The 20197-nt window shown below is 44.5% G+C and overlaps 1 protein-coding gene across 5 annotated transcripts in view; it reads right to left on the bottom strand.

Moving 5' to 3' along the window:
- Positions 1–20197, bottom strand: part of CFLAR (CASP8 and FADD like apoptosis regulator) — a 94273-nt gene that overhangs the window by 20495 nt on the left and 53581 nt on the right. For all 5 annotated transcript variants that reach the window (XM_040441834.1, XM_040441838.1, XM_040441837.1 and 2 more), the window contains exons 4-7: positions 19482–19617; positions 18243–18325; positions 17203–17233; positions 16847–16878 (exon numbers count right to left, since the gene is read on the bottom strand). In XM_040441834.1, coding sequence (XP_040297768.1) covers positions 16847–16878; positions 17203–17233; positions 18243–18325; positions 19482–19617 — 282 coding nt within the window. The remainder of the gene's footprint in view (positions 1–16846; positions 16879–17202; positions 17234–18242; positions 18326–19481; positions 19618–20197) is intronic.

Genomic DNA, 20197 nt, shown 5'->3' with positions numbered 1-20197 from the left:
CCTCCGGTATGTTCGGGGACTTGGTTATAGTAGGCGGAGACTTAGGGGACTTGGTTATTGTAGGTGGAGTCTGCCCTTGTTCTGCTGGGCGTCTCCTTCTCCTAGGCTGTAGCGCTGGCCAATCGCAGCGCAGAGCTCACAGCCTGGGAGGTTTTTTCTCCCAGGCTGTGAGCACTGCGATGCGATTGGCCAGCACTACAGCCTAGGAGAAGGAGACGCCCAGCAGAACAAGGGCAGACTCCACCTACTATAACCAAGTCCCCGAACATACCGGAGGACATAACGGGAGAACGGAGCGGCGCCCAGGGATAATAGTAAGTGCAGTGAGATCCCTGGGCGCCGCTGTATATGTCATGATACTTAGTTCACAATGTCAGGATCGGTGAAAGGTCCTCTTTAAGAATGTATTTGAACAATAAATAAAGCTAGATCCATTTGTTGATGAGAACTAATATTTTGACTAAAAAAAAAACAAACAAAAAAAAACACCAAGCGATCAAAAAGGCATACTGTATGCCCCCCAAAATCGCACCAATCTAATAGTCACCTCAGCCCGCAAAAAATGAGCCCCTACCTAAGACAATCGCCCAAAAACAAAAAAACTATGGCTCTCAGACTATGCAGACACTAAACCATGATTTTTTTTGTTTAAAAAAAATGCTTTTATTGTGTTAAATGTAAAAGAATTAAAAAAGTAGACCTATTCGATATCGTCACGTCCGTAACAACCTGCTCTATAAAAATACAATATGACCTAACCCCTCAGGTGAACATCGTAAAAAAGATAAAATAAAAACGGTGTCAAAAAAGCCATTTTCTCATCCGTATCATTGGGGGACAAAGGCTTGACCATGGGTATAGCTGTTGCTGCTAGGAGGCGAACACTAAGCACAAAAAAAAGTAAGCTCCTCCCCCTTCAGCTATACCCTTCCTACAGGGACTAAGCTAAATCAGCTTTAGCTTAGTGTCTGTAGGAGGCAGACCTCCCTGGACCAGGACTTGGTCCCCGGCTCGGCATCGCAAGGGGGTGTCAGTTTCCAACTCCTTTTATGCTTGGAGAGTCGGATCTGTAAGGAGCACCGCCGGGGCCACTTATAAATTGAGGCCCCGGCTTATTTGCAGCCTTATTTTGCAGGGTTCTCTCCCCCTGGCGAGCAGGAAAAGAGGGGCGAGGACAGAGGGATGGAGTCAATTTGGGTTTGGGGCTTCAGTTCTTCACGCTCCCACAACGGCAGCTAAGGTAGGATCTGTATGAGGAGTGCTGGCTCCACCCACTTCCAATTTTTAAAGGCTCATGCGGCGGGACGCTGATCGGGGCAGGCTGCGTGCAGGGACACAGGCTGAGTAAGAGCTGTTTCTCCCTTCTTACAGAGTCTAACCTTCCCCCTCTTCCTCCTTACGGACAGCCGAGTTGTCAGTATGTCCGAGCCCAGACCCCAAGCAGGTGGTCCCTTCTGTGCGTCATTTTGCTTGTTCATAGTGTCGCGTAAAATTTCCATCCCCTCAGTCAGACTCCCTATGCTTTGCATGTGCTGCTCCGCCATCAAGTGGCTCGGCCCCGGACCCAATGGTCCCTGCTGCCCAACCTATGGTAGAACCAGAGTGGGGGCGTTCCCTGTCTAGGGTGGTACAGGATGTCTCCAATACCAACAAAGCCATTGTGGAAATATTGGGGCGTTTGTCGGCAAGGCAGTCCTCTGACCGGTCCGACTCTGGGGATCAGGGTACTCATGTCCATCGCGGCCGTCCCGCAAAACGGGACCCCAAAAGGGTGTCTACGTCTCCCGTTTCCTCGGCCTCTCCTCCTACTAGAGAGTCTCACTCCGACGTGTCCTCAGTGGAAGAGGCATGTTCTGAGGAGATAGGGTCAGATCTTATTACGGCGGTTATGGAGACGTTGCAGGTTGAGGACCCTGCACCTTCATCTGCCAGCTTGGGCATTTCCTTTAGAAGGTCCCGTCGCTCGCACTACCACCAGGAGTTTGATTTCTCTATTGCCAAGGAGTGGAATTTTCCTGATAGACGTTTTGCTTTGCCAAGACACTTAAACGTCCTTTATTCATTTCCGGATGATTTGACTAAGAAATGGTCATCCTCACCTATAGTGTACCCGCTTGTTTACCGCTTAGTTAAGCATACTATCTTGTCAATGGAAAATGGGGCTTCTTTCTCTGATATCAGGGATAAGAAACTGGAAGCGTTTGCAAAGTCTTCCTTTGAGGCAGTGGGCACAGCACTGCAGCCGGTTTTTGCCTCTACATGGGTGAGCAAGGCTATAGGGGAGTGGGCGAATAATTTACGTCAGGGTCTCGACTCAGGAGTCCCCTCGGGGGAACTAGCAGATATGGCCCTGCAGCTCTCCTGTGTGGGTGCGTATATTTGTGAAGCCTATTTGGACCCGGCCAGGCTTATGGCTCGCTCATCAGCCCTGTTGGTGGCTATCCGCCGTACCCTATGGTTCTCCTGCTGAGCAGCAGATAATACTTCCAAGTGGAAGCAGACGGCCCCTCCCCTTTACCGGCAGCAGACTTTTTGGTAAGCGTCTGGATGAGATCATTTTGGACGCTACAGGTGGTTAGACCACGCATTTACCACAGAACAGGGGGCGGTCTAATAGGTTGAAAGAACGGAAGCCTTTTTTCACCCCTTTCAGAGTTTTTCCAGCCCCAAGAGGGCATCCGACAAGTCGGCCACGGATCAGAAGCGCAAACCTTCCTTCAAGCCTTGCCCTTCCTGGCGTCCCCGTCAACAGGGCTCCAAGTCCTATAACCCCAAGAACTCTGCATGTTCGGTGGGAGGCTGGCTGCATTTGTTTCGACATGCCTGGCTGGCTCACGTCTCTGAAGCGTTGTTGAGGGAGGACATTGCAGGGGCTACAAGCAGGAAGGGCTACAAGCTGGAAGTCTTCCCCTCCGTCCAATTATTTTCAGTCGTCATCTCCAGCCTCTCCCTTAGCCACAAATTCCTTTTTTCAGGCAATTCACATGCTGCTGCGGCAGGGGGTTCCTGCGCAAAACCGTTTTCGGTGGTTTTATTCCAATCTCTTTGTGATTCCCAAAAAAAGAGAAGACAGTCCATCCCGTTCTGGACCTCAAGGAGCTCAACTGTTTCCTTTGCGTGCGCAGCTTCCGGATGGAGTCCCTGAGATCGGCCATTGTGTCCATGGAACCAGGGGAGAACCTGTCATCGATAGACATCAAGGATGCTTATCTTCACATGCCCATATGCGTCAGTCGTCAGAGATTTCTCCTGTTTGCAGTAGGGCCAGTTCACTTCCAGTTTGTAGCCCTCCCGTTCGGCCTGGCCACGGCTCCCAGGGTCTTTACGAAGGTTCAGGCGGCAGTCATGGCCCTGCTCTATGCCAGGGGAATCGTAGCGTTCCCTTACTTAGACGACATCCTGGTGAAGGGTCCATCATTCCAGGTGACAGCGGATAGCCTGAGCATAGTTCTGGACACCCTGGAACACTTTGGTTGGATCCTGAACAGGCAGAAGTCCTGTCTTTATCCATCGCAGCGGCTTACTTATCTGGGCATGGTGCTCGACACATTTCAGGCCAAGGTGTTCTTGCCTCCGGAGAAGCTATTTGCTCTCAGTCTTCAGATTCTTGCCTTGTTGCGGCCATGTCCTATTCCCATTCATTGCTGCATGCGGGCTCTGGGTCACATGGTCTCTGCCTTCAAAGCAGCTCCCTATGCTCAGTTCCATACCAGAACGCTTCAGCGAGCCATTCTGTCCAGCTGGGACAGTTCCCCAGACTCCCTGGATCGGCCCATGCATCTCTGCCCCAATCCGGCGGGCCCTCAGATGGTGGTTGGTCTCTCTAATGTTGACATCGGGCCGCTCGTTCCTTCCTCTCCGGTGGACTGTTAACAACGGATGCAAGCCTCAGGGGTTGGGGGAGGGGGGAGTGTTGGAGAATCTCTTTGTTCAGGGAGTATGGTCACACGAAGAACGCTCCCTTCCAATCAATGTTCTGGAGCTCTCCCTGCAACATTGGGTCGATCGGTTCAGGTTTAGTCCAATAACTCCACTGCGGTGCCATACCTCAATCACCAGGGCGGCACCTGGAGCCCGGCAGTCATGGCGGAGACGGCACTGATTCTCAGCTGGGCGGAGAAACATGTTCCGGCACTGTCGGCAGTTCACATTCCTGGTGTCGACAACTGGATCCGTCTCGATCACGGCGAGTGAGCTCTTCACCCGCAGGTATTTCGAGCCATCTGCGAGAGGTGGGGGTCGACTGGACATGGATCTCATGGCCTCCCACTTCAACAAGGTCGAGAACTTCGTCGCACAGTCCAGGGACCCCAGGAGTCGGTTCACGCTTCCTTATGTGTTCCCGCCTCTTCCTCTCAATCCTAGTCTCCTCTGGAAGATCAGGTCCAAAAGACTGCCCGTCATTCTCGTTGCCCCCGATTGGCCACGCCGGGTGTGGCACGCGTCTCTAGTCACCCTTCTCGCCGACGAACCCTGGCGTCTTCCTCTTCAGGAGGACCTCCTGTCGCAGGGACCAATCTTCCACCCAAATTTAGGGTCGCTACATTTAACGGCATGGCTGTTGAAGCCACCGTAATAAAGAATAGGGGTTTCTCGGATGCAGTGGTCCAGACCATGATTCGGGCCAGAAAGCCATCATCTTCCCAAATCTACCACTGGACTTGGAAGTCCTACTTTAGTACATCAGCTGTCTCCTGTTCAGTACTCCTTGCCGCGTCTCTTGACTTTCCTGCAGTCCGGCATGGACTTGGGGTTGGCTCTCAGCTCCCTCAAAGGGCAAGTTTCAGCTCTCTCTATTATTTTTCAGCGGAATTTGTATTCTCTCTCGGCGGTTCGGACTTTTCTGCAGGGGGTGGCGCATGCGGCGCCCCCTTTCCGTCCTCCGTTGGATCCTCTTCACCCCTTGAGCCTTTGCAGCAGGTGTCGCTTCGCTTCCTGTCCTACAAGGTGGCATTTTTGGTGGCCATCACTTCCATCAGTAGGGTTTCGAAACTCACGGCTTTGTTATGTAGGTCGCCTTTCCTGGTCATCCATCAGTATAAGGTAGTCCTTAGTCCTGTTCAGGCCTTCCTTCCAAAGGTGGTGTCGGCATTCCATCTAAATGAGGAGATTATTCTCCGTTCATTTTGTCCAGACCAGTCTCATCCTTGGGAGAAGTTGCTCCACACTCCCGATTTGGTACAGGTCGTTTGCGTCTATCTGTTACAGATGGCGTGCTTCCGGTGGACGGATTCCCTGTTCATGATTGCAGAAGGGCCGAAACGAGGGCTGGCAGCGACAAAGACTTCCATTTCCCGATGGATTCGTATGGCCATTGTGGAAGCGTACCACGTTAAAGGACCGGGCCCCACCCTTCCGGTGCATCACGGGGCTTCGGACCTTCAGGTATCCTGGTCGTCTTTGCACACCTTTTCCAAGTTTTTGCACATCTTCTCTGGGGCATAGAGTTTTGCAGACGGCGGTTCTCTGATTGGCAGGAGGGTTCTTTGTTATGCTCACCCTTGGGGACTGCTCTGTAACATCTAATGGTCAAGCCTGTGTCCCCCAATGATACGGATGAGAAAAATAGATTTTTGTACTTACCGTAAAATCTATTTCTTTTCCGTTCACTGGGAGACAGAGCTCCCACCCATTTTTTGTTGATGGGCCTTTTCGGGCCTGTGTGGTTCTGGGTTTGTACATAGTTGGGTTTTCCTGTTTTTGTTGTGCTTCTTCTACTGCTTTTGCACTAAAAGATTTAGCTTAGTCCTTGTAGGAAGGGTATAGCTCAAGGGGAGGAGCTTATACTTTTTTTGTGCTTAGTGTCCGCCTCCTAGCGGCAACATCTATACCTATGGTCTAGCCTGTGTCCCCCAATGAACGGAAGAGAAATAGATTTTACGGCAAGTACAAAAATCTAGTTTTTTGTCACCTTACATCACAAAAAGTGTAATAGCAAGCGATCAAAAAGTCATATCCAGCCCAAAATAGTGCCAATCAAACCATCATCTCATCCCGCAATAATGATACCCTACCTCAGACTATGGAGACACTAAAACATCTATATTTTCCTTTAATTCTTGTGGACCACCTAAAGGGTTAACAAAGTTTGCAACATTAGATTTGAATACCTTGAGGGGTGTAGTTTCCAAAATGGGGTAACTTTTTTGGAGTTTCTACTCTAGGGGTGTTTCAGGGGGGCTTCAAATGGGACATGGCATCTAAAAACCAGTCTAGCAAAATCTGCCTTCCAAAAACCATATGGCGTTCCTTTCCTTCTGCGCCCTGCCGTGTGCCCGTACCGGGTTTCTGTAAACTATAGAATCAGGGCAATAAATATAGAGTTTTGTTTGGCTGTTAAACCTTGCTTTGTTACTGGAAAAAATTGAATAAAATCCTTTAATTCTTGTGGAACACCTAAAGGGTTAAAGAGGACCTTTCACTAGTTTAAAAACTAAAAACTAACTGATATAGGTAGTTTTTAAACTAGTGAAAGGTCCTCTTTAACAAAGTTTGTAAAATCGGTTTTGAATACCTTGAGGGGTGTAGTTTCTAAAATGGGGCCATTTATGGGTGGTTTCTATTATGTAAGCCTCACAAAGTGACTTCAGACCTGAACTGGTCCTTAAAAGTGGGTTCTGGAAATTTTTTGAAAAGTTTCAAGATTTGCTTCTAAACTTCTACGCCTTCTAACGTCCCCAGAAATAGAAAATGTAATTTACAAAATGATCCAAACATGAAATAGACATATCAGAAATGTAAAGTAATAACTATTTTAGAAAGTATTACTAGGTTTTAAAAGCAGAGAAATCGAAATTTTGAAAATTGCAATTTTTTTCTGAATTTTGGTAAACTTTGTATTTTTTATAAATAAAAATGAGATCTTTTGACTCAAATTTACCCGTCATGAAATACAATATGTGACGAGAAAACAATCTCAGAATGGCTTAGATAAGTAAAAGTGTTTTAAAGTTATTACCACATAAGGCCTCATGCACACAACAGTTGTTTTATTCCGTGTCCGTTGCAACGTTTTTCGTGATTTTCTGCGGACCCATTCATTTTCAATGAGTCTGTTGAAAACTCGGCTAATGCACCGCTTTCCATCCGCGTCGGTGATCCGTGGTTCCAGTCCGTCAAAAAAATATAACCTGTCCTATTATTTTTGTTTCAAAAATGAAATCATTGTGTAAAACTTACATAAATAAAAATAAAAGCATGCATATTAGGTATCGCCGCGTCCGTATCGACCGGCTCTATAAAAATATCACATGACCTAACCCCTCAAATGACCACCGTAAAAAAATTAAAATAAAAACGGTGTAAAAAAAAAAGAGCAATTTTTTTGTCATCTTACGTCACAAAAAGTGTAATAGCAAGCGAGAAAACAATCTCAGAATGGCTTAGATAAGTAAAAGTGTTTTAAAGTTATCACCACATAAGGCCTCATGCACACAACAGTTGTTTTATTCCGTGTCCGTTGCAACGTTTTTCGTGATTTTCTGCGGACCCATTCATTTTCAATGAGTCTGTTGAAAACTCGGCTAATGCACCGTTTGCCATCCGCGTCGGTGATCCGTGGTTCCAGTCCGTCAAAAAAATATAACCTGTCCTATTATTTTCAAGGAAAACGGTTCGCGGACCCATTCAAGTCAGTCAATGGGACCACTAAAAAACGCGAAGACACACAAGATTGTCATTTGCGTCCATTTTTTTCCTATCATTTGCATGGCGATCCCCCGCCCGCCTCCCCTTGAATGATCGTTGGCTTCTAGTGGGTATACCAGGGTGCCAGCACATTGCCGACACCCTGGTATAAACGGCTGACATCTGTGCAGATGTCAGCCGTTTAACCCTTTCCATACCGCGGTCCGTATGGACCGCGGTATGGAAAAGGTTATCTGTCATCGGTCAGGGCCTTTGCAGCCCCCCGATGGAGAGGGAGAGAGCCCCCCGACAGCCCCGTGCTCACCCTTCCCCGTCTGCAAAGTTGTGGCAGACGGGGAAGGTTCCCATGGCAACAGGACGCCTTCTTAGGCGTCCTGCTGTCCATGGTGCTGAACAGATCTATGCTAAAAGCATAGATCTGTTCAGTGTAAGTAAAATACAGTACAGAACCCTATATAGTGTTCTGAGACATCAGACCCACTGGATCTTCAAGTCGGTCTGGGTCCAAAAAAAATGTAAAAAAAAGTGAAAAAAAGTTTAGAAAAAAAAAAAAAAAAAAAAACATTTATCACTGAATAAAAATAAAAAAAATAAAAAATACACTACACATATTAGGTATTTCCGCGTCCGTAACGACCTGATCTATAAAACGGTCATGTTACTTTCCCCGCACGGTGAACGCCATAAAAATAGAAAAAATAAAAACTATGAGAAAATTGAAATTTTGCCCACCTTACTTCCCAAAAAAGGTGTTAAAAGTGATCAAAAAAGTTGCATGTACTCCAAAATAGTACCAATCAAACCGTCATCTCATCCCACAAAAATCATACCCTACCCAAGATAATCGCCGAAAAACTGAAAAAACTATGGCTCTTAGACTATGGAAACACTAAAACATGATTTTTTTTTGTTTCAAAAATGAAATCATTGTGTAAAACTTACATAAATAAAAATAAAAGTATGCATATTAGGTATCGCCGCGTCCGTATCGACCGGCTCTATAAAAATATCACATGACCTAACCCCTCAAATGACCACCGTAAAAAAATAAAAATAAAAACGGTGTAAAAAAAAGCAAATTTTTTTGTCATCTTACGTCACAAAAAGTGTAATAGCAAGCGATCAAATAGTCACATGCACCCCAAAATATTGCCAATCAAACAGTCATCTCATCCCGCAAAAAATGAGACCCTACTTAAGATAATCGCCCAAAAACTGAAAAAACTATGGCTCTTAGACTATGGAGACACAAACATTTTTTGGGTTTTAAAAATGCTCTATAAAATTACCACATGATCTAACCTGTCAGATGAATGTTGTAAATTACAAAAAAAAAAACGGGCCAAAAAAGCTATTTCTTGTTACCTTGCCTCGCAAAAAGTGTAATATAGAGCAACCGAAAATCATATGTACCCTAAACTAGTACCAAAAAAACTGCCACCCTATCCCGTAGTTTCTAAAATGGGGTCACTTTTTTGGAGTTTCTACTCTAGGGGTGCATCAGGGGGGCTTCAAATGGGACATGGTGTCAAAAAACCAGTCCAGCAAAATCTGGCTTCCATGGGGTGTTTCTGTAAACTACAGAATTAGGGCCATAAATAAAGTTTTTTTTGGCCGTTAACCCTTGCTTTGTAACTGGAATATTAAAATGGAAAATCTGCCAAAAAAGTGAAATTTTGAAATTGTATCTCTATTTTCCATTAAATCTTGTGCAACACCTAAAGGGTTAACAAAGTTTGTAAAATCAGTTTTGAATACCTTGAGGGGTGTAGTTTCTTAGATGGGGTCACTTTTAGGGAGTTTCTGCTCTAGGGGTGCATCAGGGGGCTTCAAATGGGACATGGTGTCAAAAAAACCAGTCCAGCAAAATCTGGCTTCCAAAAACCATACGGCGCACCTTTCACTCTACGCCCCGCTGTGTGGCCGTACAGTAGTTTACGGCCACATATGGGGTGTTTCTGTAAACGGCAGAGTCAGGGCAATAAAGATAGTCTTGTTTGGCTGTTAACCCTTGCTTTGTCAGTGGAAAAAATGGGTTAAAATGGAAAATTTGGCAAAAAAATGAAATTCTCAAATTTCATCCCCATTTGCCAATAACTCTTGTGCAACACCTAAAGGGTTAACAAAGTTTGTAAAATCAGTTTTGAATACCTTGAGGGGTGTAATTTATAGAATGGGGTCATTTTTGGGCGGTTTCTATTATGTAAGCCTCGCAAAGTGACTTCAGAGCTGTAGTGGTCCCTAAAAATTAGGTTTTTGTAAATTTCTGAAAAATTTCAAGATTTGCTTCTAAACTTCTAAGCCTTGTAACATCCCCAAAAAATAAAATATCATTCCCAAAATAATTCAAACATGAAGTAGACATATGGGGAATGTAAAGTCATCACAATTTTTGGGGGTATTACTATGTAATACAGAAGTAGAGAAACTGAAACTTTGAAATTTGCAAATTTTTCGAAATTTTGGGTAAATTTGGTATTGTTTTATGCAAAAAATAATAATTTTTTGGACTTCATTTTACCAGTGTCATGAAGTACAATATGTGACGAAAAAACAATCTCAGAATGGCCTGGATAAGTCAAAGTGTTTTAAAGTTATGAGCACTTAAAGTGACACTGGTCAGATTTGCAAAGAATGGCCAAGTCCTTAAGGTGAAATAGGGCTGAATCCTTAAGGGGTTAAGGTGAAAAATGGCAGGGTCCTGAAGGGGTTAAAGAGAAAAGTAAGGGAGGACAAACTACACATCTCACAAAAATGTAATCAATCATTCATTCACTGCTATGGAAATCCCCAGCGCATTGATGTGTAATCATAATAGCCAAACCCAGAACAACTTGTCCTCTACCATTCCATTTCAAAGCAGTCAGAAATGAAACTTGGACTTTGGCCAGCCTGTAATTCCCCTTTTGCACACGACATCCGCCCATGCAGACATGCATTTTTTGTATTGCTAACCACTGAAGCATGACAGTGATCTAGTAGAACAGCATAGTAAAGAATACAGAAAACTGGCACTTTACATGCAAGGTGGCTGAAGTGTTTCCACCATCATGCAGGTTCTTAACCTGGCATCAATTTACTGACACAGACATCTAATAGCTCTAAAACTCATTTCACAAGTGTATAGACACTATAGACTTTTTTTTTATGAGGATAGGCTGTAACACACAATCCATATTGTTAACCTTGATTGAAGAGGTTTTTCAGGACAATAGTTTTAATCAAAAATGGAGTGTGTTAAAATAAACTATCAGTACTTACCTCACAGATCCCCGCTGCTGGTGTTCAGCCGCTGCTCCGATCTCTACTCCTTTCTACTTCCTGGTCTCAACATGCAGAAGATGGCTGGGAATGCCTGCTCAGCTAATCACTGGCTGAGGTGGGTAACTGCTGTGCCCAGTAACTGGAGTAGTGGGCAGACCAAGCCATCTCCTGTAATAATGAGACAGAAACCAGAAGCAGGGATCGAAGCAGTGTCTGGGATCTATGAAGTAGGTACTCTGACCCAGTTTGTAATCAAAATTATTCCCTTGGAAAACACTTTAAAAGCCAAATTGTTAAAGGGCATCTGTCAGATTTGTACCTATGAAACTGGTTGACCCGTTGCATGTGCACTTGGCAACTGAAGGCATCTGTGTTGGTCCCATTACTCTTTCACTGACTGGCCATGCCAATCAAAGTGGAGAGAGTGTGGTAGTTGCAGAGAACACAGAGCCTCTAGCAGTAATGGCAACGCCCCCGTTGCTCCTAGAAGCTCATTTGCATATATTAAAACTTCATTTTTCTTAGCAATGCGGGCACATATGAACATGGAACAACACAGATGCCTTCAGCTGCCAAGCGCACATGAAACAGGTCAGCCGGTTTCATAGGTACAAATCTGATGACAGTCACGCGACCTGCAACATACACTGTGGGCAGTGATGAAACTCCTTTAAAATCGAATAATTCTTTTTTAAACTTTTTATTAGGCTAGTTTCACACATGCGGCAGGGAAGTCCTGCAGGCTGTTCCGGCGGGTGAACAGCCTGTCGGTTCTGTCCTGCCGCTAGTTCACATGTGCCTCCGGACTGCCGCTCCGTCCCCATTAACTATAATGGGGGCGGAGTTCCTGCGGCAGCACGGCAGTGCACACGCCAAGAGTCGGCCGGACTTAAAGTATATTGATATACATGTTCTTGATACATGTCAAAGTACCAATCTTTACAATGTTCTTTTGAATGTCTGATAACTTCAAATCAAACCATAAACCTTTACTTTTACAATATACAATTTCCCACTGCACTGACGACGGCTCCATGCACCTGTATATAGCTGTAATATGTCTATATCGTTCTCATGTTCCCATTATACCGATTGAGCCATGAAGCCTCGAGCTGGATATATAGCCTGTCGCAGTCTCGAGGATGAGTACTGTGTTTGAGGGGAGTCACACCACAAACCCCAGACACACTCTAATTTTTGTGGTTTGTTACGGTGCTTAAATACCAGCACTATGTATGGTCAGGTTCGGTGTATTGGGGTTCTACCATTTTAGAGCAATGCATTTATGTGCCATGAATAAAGATTCTTTTAAGAACGTTGTCATATAGTGATCCCAAGTATCCTCATTCAGTATTCCCAACAGGCATATCTCAGGTGTGCATTCTACCCTAACTGGCACCAGGCTTGATAGAAGAGATGTCACCTCCACCCAGAATGCAGCAATCGGGCCGCACCTCCAAATCATGTGCCAGAAATCTGCCTCCATTTCCCCGCATCTAGGACAGGCCGTGGATGGTGCTCTGCCCATTCTATACAGCCTAGTAGATATGTTTGATGAATGATGTATAGTTGTATTATTTTGTTATTGGCTGCTGGTGATACACGTAAATGGGATTCTAATAAAGTTGATATACATTCTTCCATAATTGTGGGTATCAGTCTTTTCTATTGGTCTATAATTGCAAGAGGATACGCACTAAACTTTGCCTGTACTAGATGTGAATATATCGCTGATACTAGCCCTCTGGGTCCTTGGGTTTTAACAACTCCTATGAGTGGGTATTTAGAAACCGTAGTGTTTGCATTTGGGAATTTACTCTGTGTAGCTGAACGAAGCTGCAGGTATGAGAAAAAAGGAGTTCGAGGGATTTGATATTTCTGGGATAATGTTTCATATGTCATTAACACTCCTCGATCATATACGTCTCCGAGGGTTTTAACCCCCATCATCTGCCAATCTGTCTATCCCCATTACCCTCTGCAATTGTGGTAGCGATTGGTTGTCCCACAGGAGAATATCTGAAACAACCTATGTAAAACGGGATAATGATTTGGCTTCTCTCCAAGATGTTTGTGCCAGCCTGTGTAGTGGCAACAACTGTTTCTGAAACTTAGGGGGCATTTCCAGGACTGACCAAAGTGTATTGCAGTTGAGATCATTTTTTAGGAAATATTCTGGAGGTGGGTAATTCCTCCGAGGAGTACCAGGCGCTAATAAGCCTCAACCTGCCAAGTAATACAAATGATAGCCAGGCAATGCCATACCTCCCTCCGTTTTAGGTAGTTTTAATGTATCCATGCTTAATTTAGGTCGGGATCTGCCCCAGACAAAGACTCTAGTCAGCGCGTCTATTTCTTTAAAGAGCGATTTGGGTATACAAGTCTCTCAGTGTTGAAGGATATAGAGGGCTATTGGAAGTATAATCATTTTGATTAGATTGATACGTCCTGCCACAGAAATGGGCAGAGTTTTCCAATTTTGAAGTTTATTCTGTATATGGCCAATTAAGGGATAAATATTAAGTGATAAGGCCTGACCGTGTTTTTTGGTAATGTGTACTCCTAGGTATTTTAAAGTGTCCACTAATTTGAGTCTCTCCACATGGGATGGGCCAGTCCAATTCGATTTCCCCAGTTAATTTTTAGACCCGAAAACTCTCCAAACTCATTTATCAGCCCTATAGCACCTCTAAGAGATGTACTGGGTGATGACAAATATAGAATCATGTCATCCGCATATAATTCTATACAAATTTCTCTCTCTTCCATTTTCACCCCTGTTATATTATCGCTATTTCTCACTTTAATTGCCAGAGTCTCAATTGCTAGTGCGAATAGGAGTGGTGACAGGGGGCATCCCTGTCTCGTACCTCTGTGAAGAGGGAAGGTCTCTGATAGCTCTCCATTTATTAGTAGTCTGCTTACCGGGTTATTCAAATAATATTTTTAATAACAGTAAAACATACAAAGCAAAATATCCCTCCTTTACACACCCTGGGATCCATATATGCACCCCAGTACTAGATTGAGATATTTAGACAATATACTTAAACTAGTCTCATTGTATGCCGCTTTGATTGATAGGGCCAGGCAGCGGCAAAGCAGTGACAGAGGGGCTGGCCACATAACACTATCCAAACATAATTCACACACCTTTAGAAAGAAAGAAATATTCATATCCTGTCTGATGGGTAATAGGGGTCATAACTTGGAGACCCCTGGGGTCAATGGGGGCTGTACAGGGGACAGATTACAGGCTGAGATCTTACTTCCAGATTACACCTGCAGCATCTACCACCCCCCAGCCCACCTTCCTTATAGTGACACAGAAGTAGGAATTTGAAAATGTTATCTCCTAACCAATATCATGCTTTGGCCCTTATACACTGCTCAAAAAAATAAAGGGAACACAAAAATAACACATCCTAGATCTGAATTAATTAAATATTCTTCTGAAATACTTTGTTCTTTACATAGTTGAATGTGCTGACAACAAAATCACACAAAAATTTAAAAATGGAAATCAAATTTTTCAACCCATGGAGGTCTGGATTTGGAGTCACACTCAAAATTAAAGTGGAAAAACACACTACAGGCCGATTGAACTTTGATGTAATGTCCTTAAAACAAGTCAAAATGAGGCTCAGTAGTGTGTGTGGCCTCCACGTGCCTGTATGACCTCCCTACAACGCCTGTGCATGCTCCTGATGAGGTGGCGGACGGTCTCCTGAGGGATCTCCTCCCAGACCTGGACTAAAGCATCTGCCAACTCCTGGACAGTCTGTGGTGCAACGTGACGTTGGTGGATAGAGCGAGACATGATGTCCCATATGTGCTCAATTGGATTCAGGTCTGGGGAACGGGTGGGCCAGTCCATAGCATCAATGCCTTCGTCTTGCAGGAACTGCTGACACACTCCAGCCACATGAGGTCTAGCATTGTCTTGCATTAGGAGGAACCCAGGGCCAACTGCACCAGCATATGGTCTCACAAGGGGTCTGAGGATCTCATCTCGGTACCTAATGGCAGTCAAGCTACCTCTGGCGAGCACATGGAGGGCTGTGCGGCCCTCCAAAGAAATGCCACCCCACACCATTACTGACCCAATGCCAAACCGGTCATGCTGGAGGATGTTGCAGGCAGCAGAACGTTCTCCACGGCGTCTCCAGACTCTGTCACATCTGTCACATGTGCTCAGTGTGAACCTGCTTTCATCTGTGAAGAGCACAGGGCACCAATGGCGAATTTGCCAATCTTGGTGTTCTCTGGCAAATGCCAAAACGTCCTGCACGGTGTTGGGCTGTAAGCACAACCCCCACCTGTGGACGTCAGGCCCTCATATGACCCTCATGGAGTCTGTTTCTGACCGTTTGAGCAGACACATGCACATTTGTGGCCTGCTGGAGGTCATTTTGCAGGGCTCTGGCAGTGCTCCTCCTGTTCCTCCTTGCACAAAGGCGGAGGTATCGGTCCTGCTGCTGGGTTGTTGCCCTCCTGCGGCCTCCTCCACGTCTCCTGATGTACTGGCCTGTCTTCTGGTAGCGCCTCCATGCTCTGGACACTACGCTGACAGACACAGCAAACCTTCTTGCCACAGATCGCATTGATGTGCCATCCTGGATAAGCTGCACTACCTGAGCCACTTGTGTGGGTTGTAGACTCCATCTCATGCTACCACTAGAGTGAAAGCACCGCCAGCATTCAAAAGTGACCAAAACATCAGCCAGGAAGCATAGGAACTGAGAAGTGGTCTGTGGTCACCACCTGCAGAACCACTCCTTTATTGGGGGTGTCTTGCTAATTGCCTATAATTTCCACCTGTTGTCTATCCCATTTGCACAACAGCATGTGAAATTGATTGTCACTCAGTGTTGCTTCCTAAGTGGACAGTTTGATTTCATAAAAGTGTGATTGACTTGGAGTTACATTGTGTTGTTTAAATGTTCCCTTTATTTTTTTGAGCAGTGTATTTTACTCACAGCAAATGTTCAAAGTCATGAAGGATTAGGTACGTTTTTGGCAGTAAAAGGGTTAAATATTACAGAGAAACAGCAAAGATCTTTTATAACAGCCTCACTCTGTTAATATACTCCACATTATAACCTATTATAAAAGTCAATGGGGTGACGGTTATTAAGAATGGTGTTTCTTCCACCAGTCAGACTGAGCAGGCATATGATGCACCCGAATTAGGCCTGTTGCACACGACCGTATGGCTTTTTCAGTATTTTGCGGTCCGCAAAAAACAAATCCGCAAAAAGTACGGATGACGTCCGTGTGCATTCCGTTTTTTGCAGAACGGAACAGCTGGCCCCTAATAGAACAGTACTATCCTTGTCAGTTATGCGGACAATAATAGGACATGTTCTATCTTTGAACGGAATGGAAAAACGGAAATACGGAAACGGAAGGCATACGGAGTACCTTCCGTTGTTTTTGCGGATCCATTTAAAAGAATGGTTCCGTATACGGAACGCAAAAAAAAATAAAAAATGTAGAGGAAATGGAAAAGAAAACGTTCGTGTGCAAGAGGCCTTATTAAGAGCTTATAATTATGGCACATCGTTGGGAGGTCAATGCGCCAGAAAAAGAAATGAGAGCTGGTGTAGGTTTCTGGTCTAATGTACACCAGTTTTCTAGGAGTCCTACCTCCTCCTGCCCACTTTTTGTAAAAGTGGCAAAGGAGTGGAAAAATTTGACACAAAACACCACTAGCACACAAAAACTGGGACTTCTGTATACCAGAAAACAAAGTTAATGCAATGCCCTCCATGAATTTGGTGATGAAACTGTAGGGAAATTGTTACCCTATTGTGGCTACACAACAATGCATTAGCACACAGTCATTATATTGTACCCATTTCTATGCGGTACCCAAAGCATAACAAGAAGCTTCGATCATTTCAATGTAAAAATGGATTCTGAGCACAATTACCTGTAACAGGGTTTCTTGTACAGGGGCTGCACCTACATTTGGTATTAAGAAGAAAGGTAATCAGCATTCTAAACATGCAATAACTTTCAGTATGATATTTATAGTGCCCACACATGCAGAGATATGTGTCCAACAGATCAAGAAAACCGAGGCAAAACATCACAGAGCCATGACAATCTGCAGTCAACAAGCTGCTGTAGATTTGCTCTATTATTTACAAAAAAATTATAGTAAATTTGTTGGGCCATGGGAGGCCACACTCCCCGTCGCTGAGCACCGCTCACTGTTATTAATAAAATGTGAAGGATACCAAGGGATGTGAATAGATTTTAAAGAAACATAAATGAGACTCTTACCGTTTTTACTGCTTCCTGCAAACTGTATATTCTAATGAGAAAAAAAGAAAGAAAATGATAAATTGAAATAATTATAAAACAGACTTTGTTAGCAAATTAAAGATAATCTGTCCCATCAGTACATTTTACACTAATCACGCACCATGTATTCACTTGAGAGCTCCTACTCCCTTGTGAAAACAGAGTTCAAAGTGAACCTCTCACTTTTTATAGTCATGTCTTCTTAAAGGAGTTATCCAATTTCAGAAACAGCCCCCCCACCTTGTGTCGGGCCCCTCACAGGTAATATACATACCCTGCTCCCCGCGCCGCTCCTGGTTCCCACATCGCCGCTGCTGCTTCTCCCTGTACACGGATTAGGTTTTAAAGTATTTTTTTGGGGGACATACTGAAGGCCTGCATCCCCGCCAATCATCTGTTGGAAGGGCCTGAGGTGAGGCACCCTTTTCCTCGCCTGTGACATCCCATCCATCAGTTACATGGCCTTTCTGCTGCTCAGTCCCATTCAAGTGAATGAGAATTAGCAATCCCATGCAGAGTCATTACACAATGTACAGCACTGTGCCATCAAGAGGTCGACCCAATCGTCTCCATGTGCTGCATCCCTTTCAAATAGCTGTTTAGTGGGGGTGCCAGGAGTCAGCCCCTGCCGACCAGATATTGAGGAGAATAGATTAGGAATACTTAACACTTACAATGCTTCTGTATGAAGTATGAACAGAAAGAAAAAAAAAATCATCCTGTGCATCAGTTATGCTCATTTGACATCCGTTTGAGCCATTTCTGTCTGAGATCTGAATGCAGGACTTTTTTTTCCATCTGGAAAAGGGATTTCGGACGGAAATAGCTCAAACAGATGCCAAATGTTGGTAACTGATGCACAGGATCCGTTTTTTTTTTTTTACAGGATCCCGTTTTTGTTTCTCTTCTTCTGACGGATCAGAAGAATGGAAAAATAACGGTGATGTGAGCTCTCCCTAAGCAATATCATGGCTTTCAACAACAAAACAATGTTGATTGTATTTTGCTGACAGACTTACCATAGGGGAACATGTGGATCCACTATACACGGAGGGTGACGCAGCATAGGCATTGATGTAAGGACCACCACTATTTGCATTACCTGCAACATATTTATAAGCTCATAAACTTTAAAATGAACAGGTCAGGAATGAAGATATCCATATCATTAGTACAGTAACATCACATAAGCGATTCAAGGGTATAATAATTATTTTAGAATCTACATTGACTTCCACCTCCTTCATCAACTATATCCAATGACTACATAATGGAAATATTTGACACATGCACGTTGAAAAGACACATATCTCCTAATTCTGCTTCTTCAGACACGAGAGAGGACACTGCACTCAGGCTGGTCATACACGTTATGCTTGTTCGGCAGACAGCTATCCTGGACGTCAAGGAAAACTGGGGAGGCTGTTATACACATTAGATGGTTGGCTGGTCAGGGCGTCTAATGTGTATGGCCAGCTTAAAGCCGTTTTCTGGGATTTTAATATTGATGACCTATCAGATCAGCAGGGGTCCGACACCTGGCACTCAGCTGGTTGAAGAGAAGGCCGCACTCCGTGCAGCACAGCCTTCCTTTCATTGTTTACCTGCTCGCCATCGACATTGCAGCAGTGAGCAGATGTAATTACATCTCAGCCGTCCCATTCACTTCTATGGGGAGGCTCCTTCCTATTCAAGTGTATACTATAGAGCTGTCCCATTGAAGTGAATGGGATGGCTGAGATGTAATTACACCGCTCACCACTGCAATGTTGAATAGGTAAACAATGAAGGGAAGGCAGTGCTTGCATGGAGCGCAGCCTTCTTTTCAACCAGCTGATCGGCAGGGTGCCGAGTGTCGGCTGATATTGATCCCAGAAAACCCTTTTTACTCAAAATAAATAAATCAGACAATCCAGTCATCTACTCAACTTAAAAGGGATACTTTGAGACTTATATATTGATGGCCTACCCTTAGGATAGGTCATCAATAGACAGGGGTCCATCGGCACCCCTGGCGATCAGCTGGTTGACCAGTTCCGTCTACTAGAAAATGGATGGAGCTGTTTAGTTCTGGTGCAGCAGCTACTGCAAAACAGCTGATCCGCAGGGGTGCCAGGAGTCAAATCCCTGCTCATCTGATACTGATGACCTATCCTACGGATAGACCATCAGTATAAAAGTATAGCTACCTTAGCAAGACTGTTTAACTACTTACTGAATTAGATCAAATAAGATTGTATATTCCAGCTTTCTCTTACCTTTCTGCTGGAATTCAAGAATCCTCTTTTTCAAGTCGACTCTGTGAATGGTTTGGAACAGATTTTCTAAGAGTTTTAAGTTACTTGCTGTTACTAATTGATTCTTCTCAAGCTCCACTATGAGAGACAAGAATGTCTATGGAAAAGGGAGTATAAATTACTTATATTGTGATTTACTTGTTTTGATACCTTCAAAACAATCTCAGGAGACAGAGCTGTAAAAGATCTGTTGGCACACTGCATTACTTTTTAGTATCTCAAGTTACTTTAGTACTTTGCAGAAGTACCTAGTACCACTAGGTTTATTGAGGGGCCCTGTTTAAATGAAGGAGCAAAAAACATAGAAGGGAAATTATTAATTCACGTGCCAGCCTTAATTAGAAGAGCACTGCAGCATTATGCAGCAAATTTATTAAAAAAGGAGTTGTTCATATTAGCAGACCTACAAAGAAAAGTAGATTTACCTGCTTTCTGCCGCTGGGTCACTCCCCTGCCACCTCACTCAGGTTCCCCAGTCAAGATCTGCTTTGACAAAAGGGGGCAGGTCACCGCTGTGGCCAGTTATTGGCTGCAGTGGTGCTAAAGCAGATGTTGACAGCGGGGAACCTGAGCAAGGCATATGTGCCAGGGGTGCGAAGAAGACAGGACCCAGTGCGGGGGAGCAGGTAAGTATGCTTCCTATTGCATGGGAAAGGGGTCTGCCCAAACACCCCCAA

This window comes from Bufo bufo, chromosome 7, assembly GCF_905171765.1.
Source record: "Bufo bufo chromosome 7, aBufBuf1.1, whole genome shotgun sequence".
NCBI lineage: Eukaryota > Metazoa > Chordata > Amphibia > Anura > Bufonidae > Bufo > Bufo bufo.
This window is presented reverse-complemented; position numbering and strand designations above follow the sequence as displayed.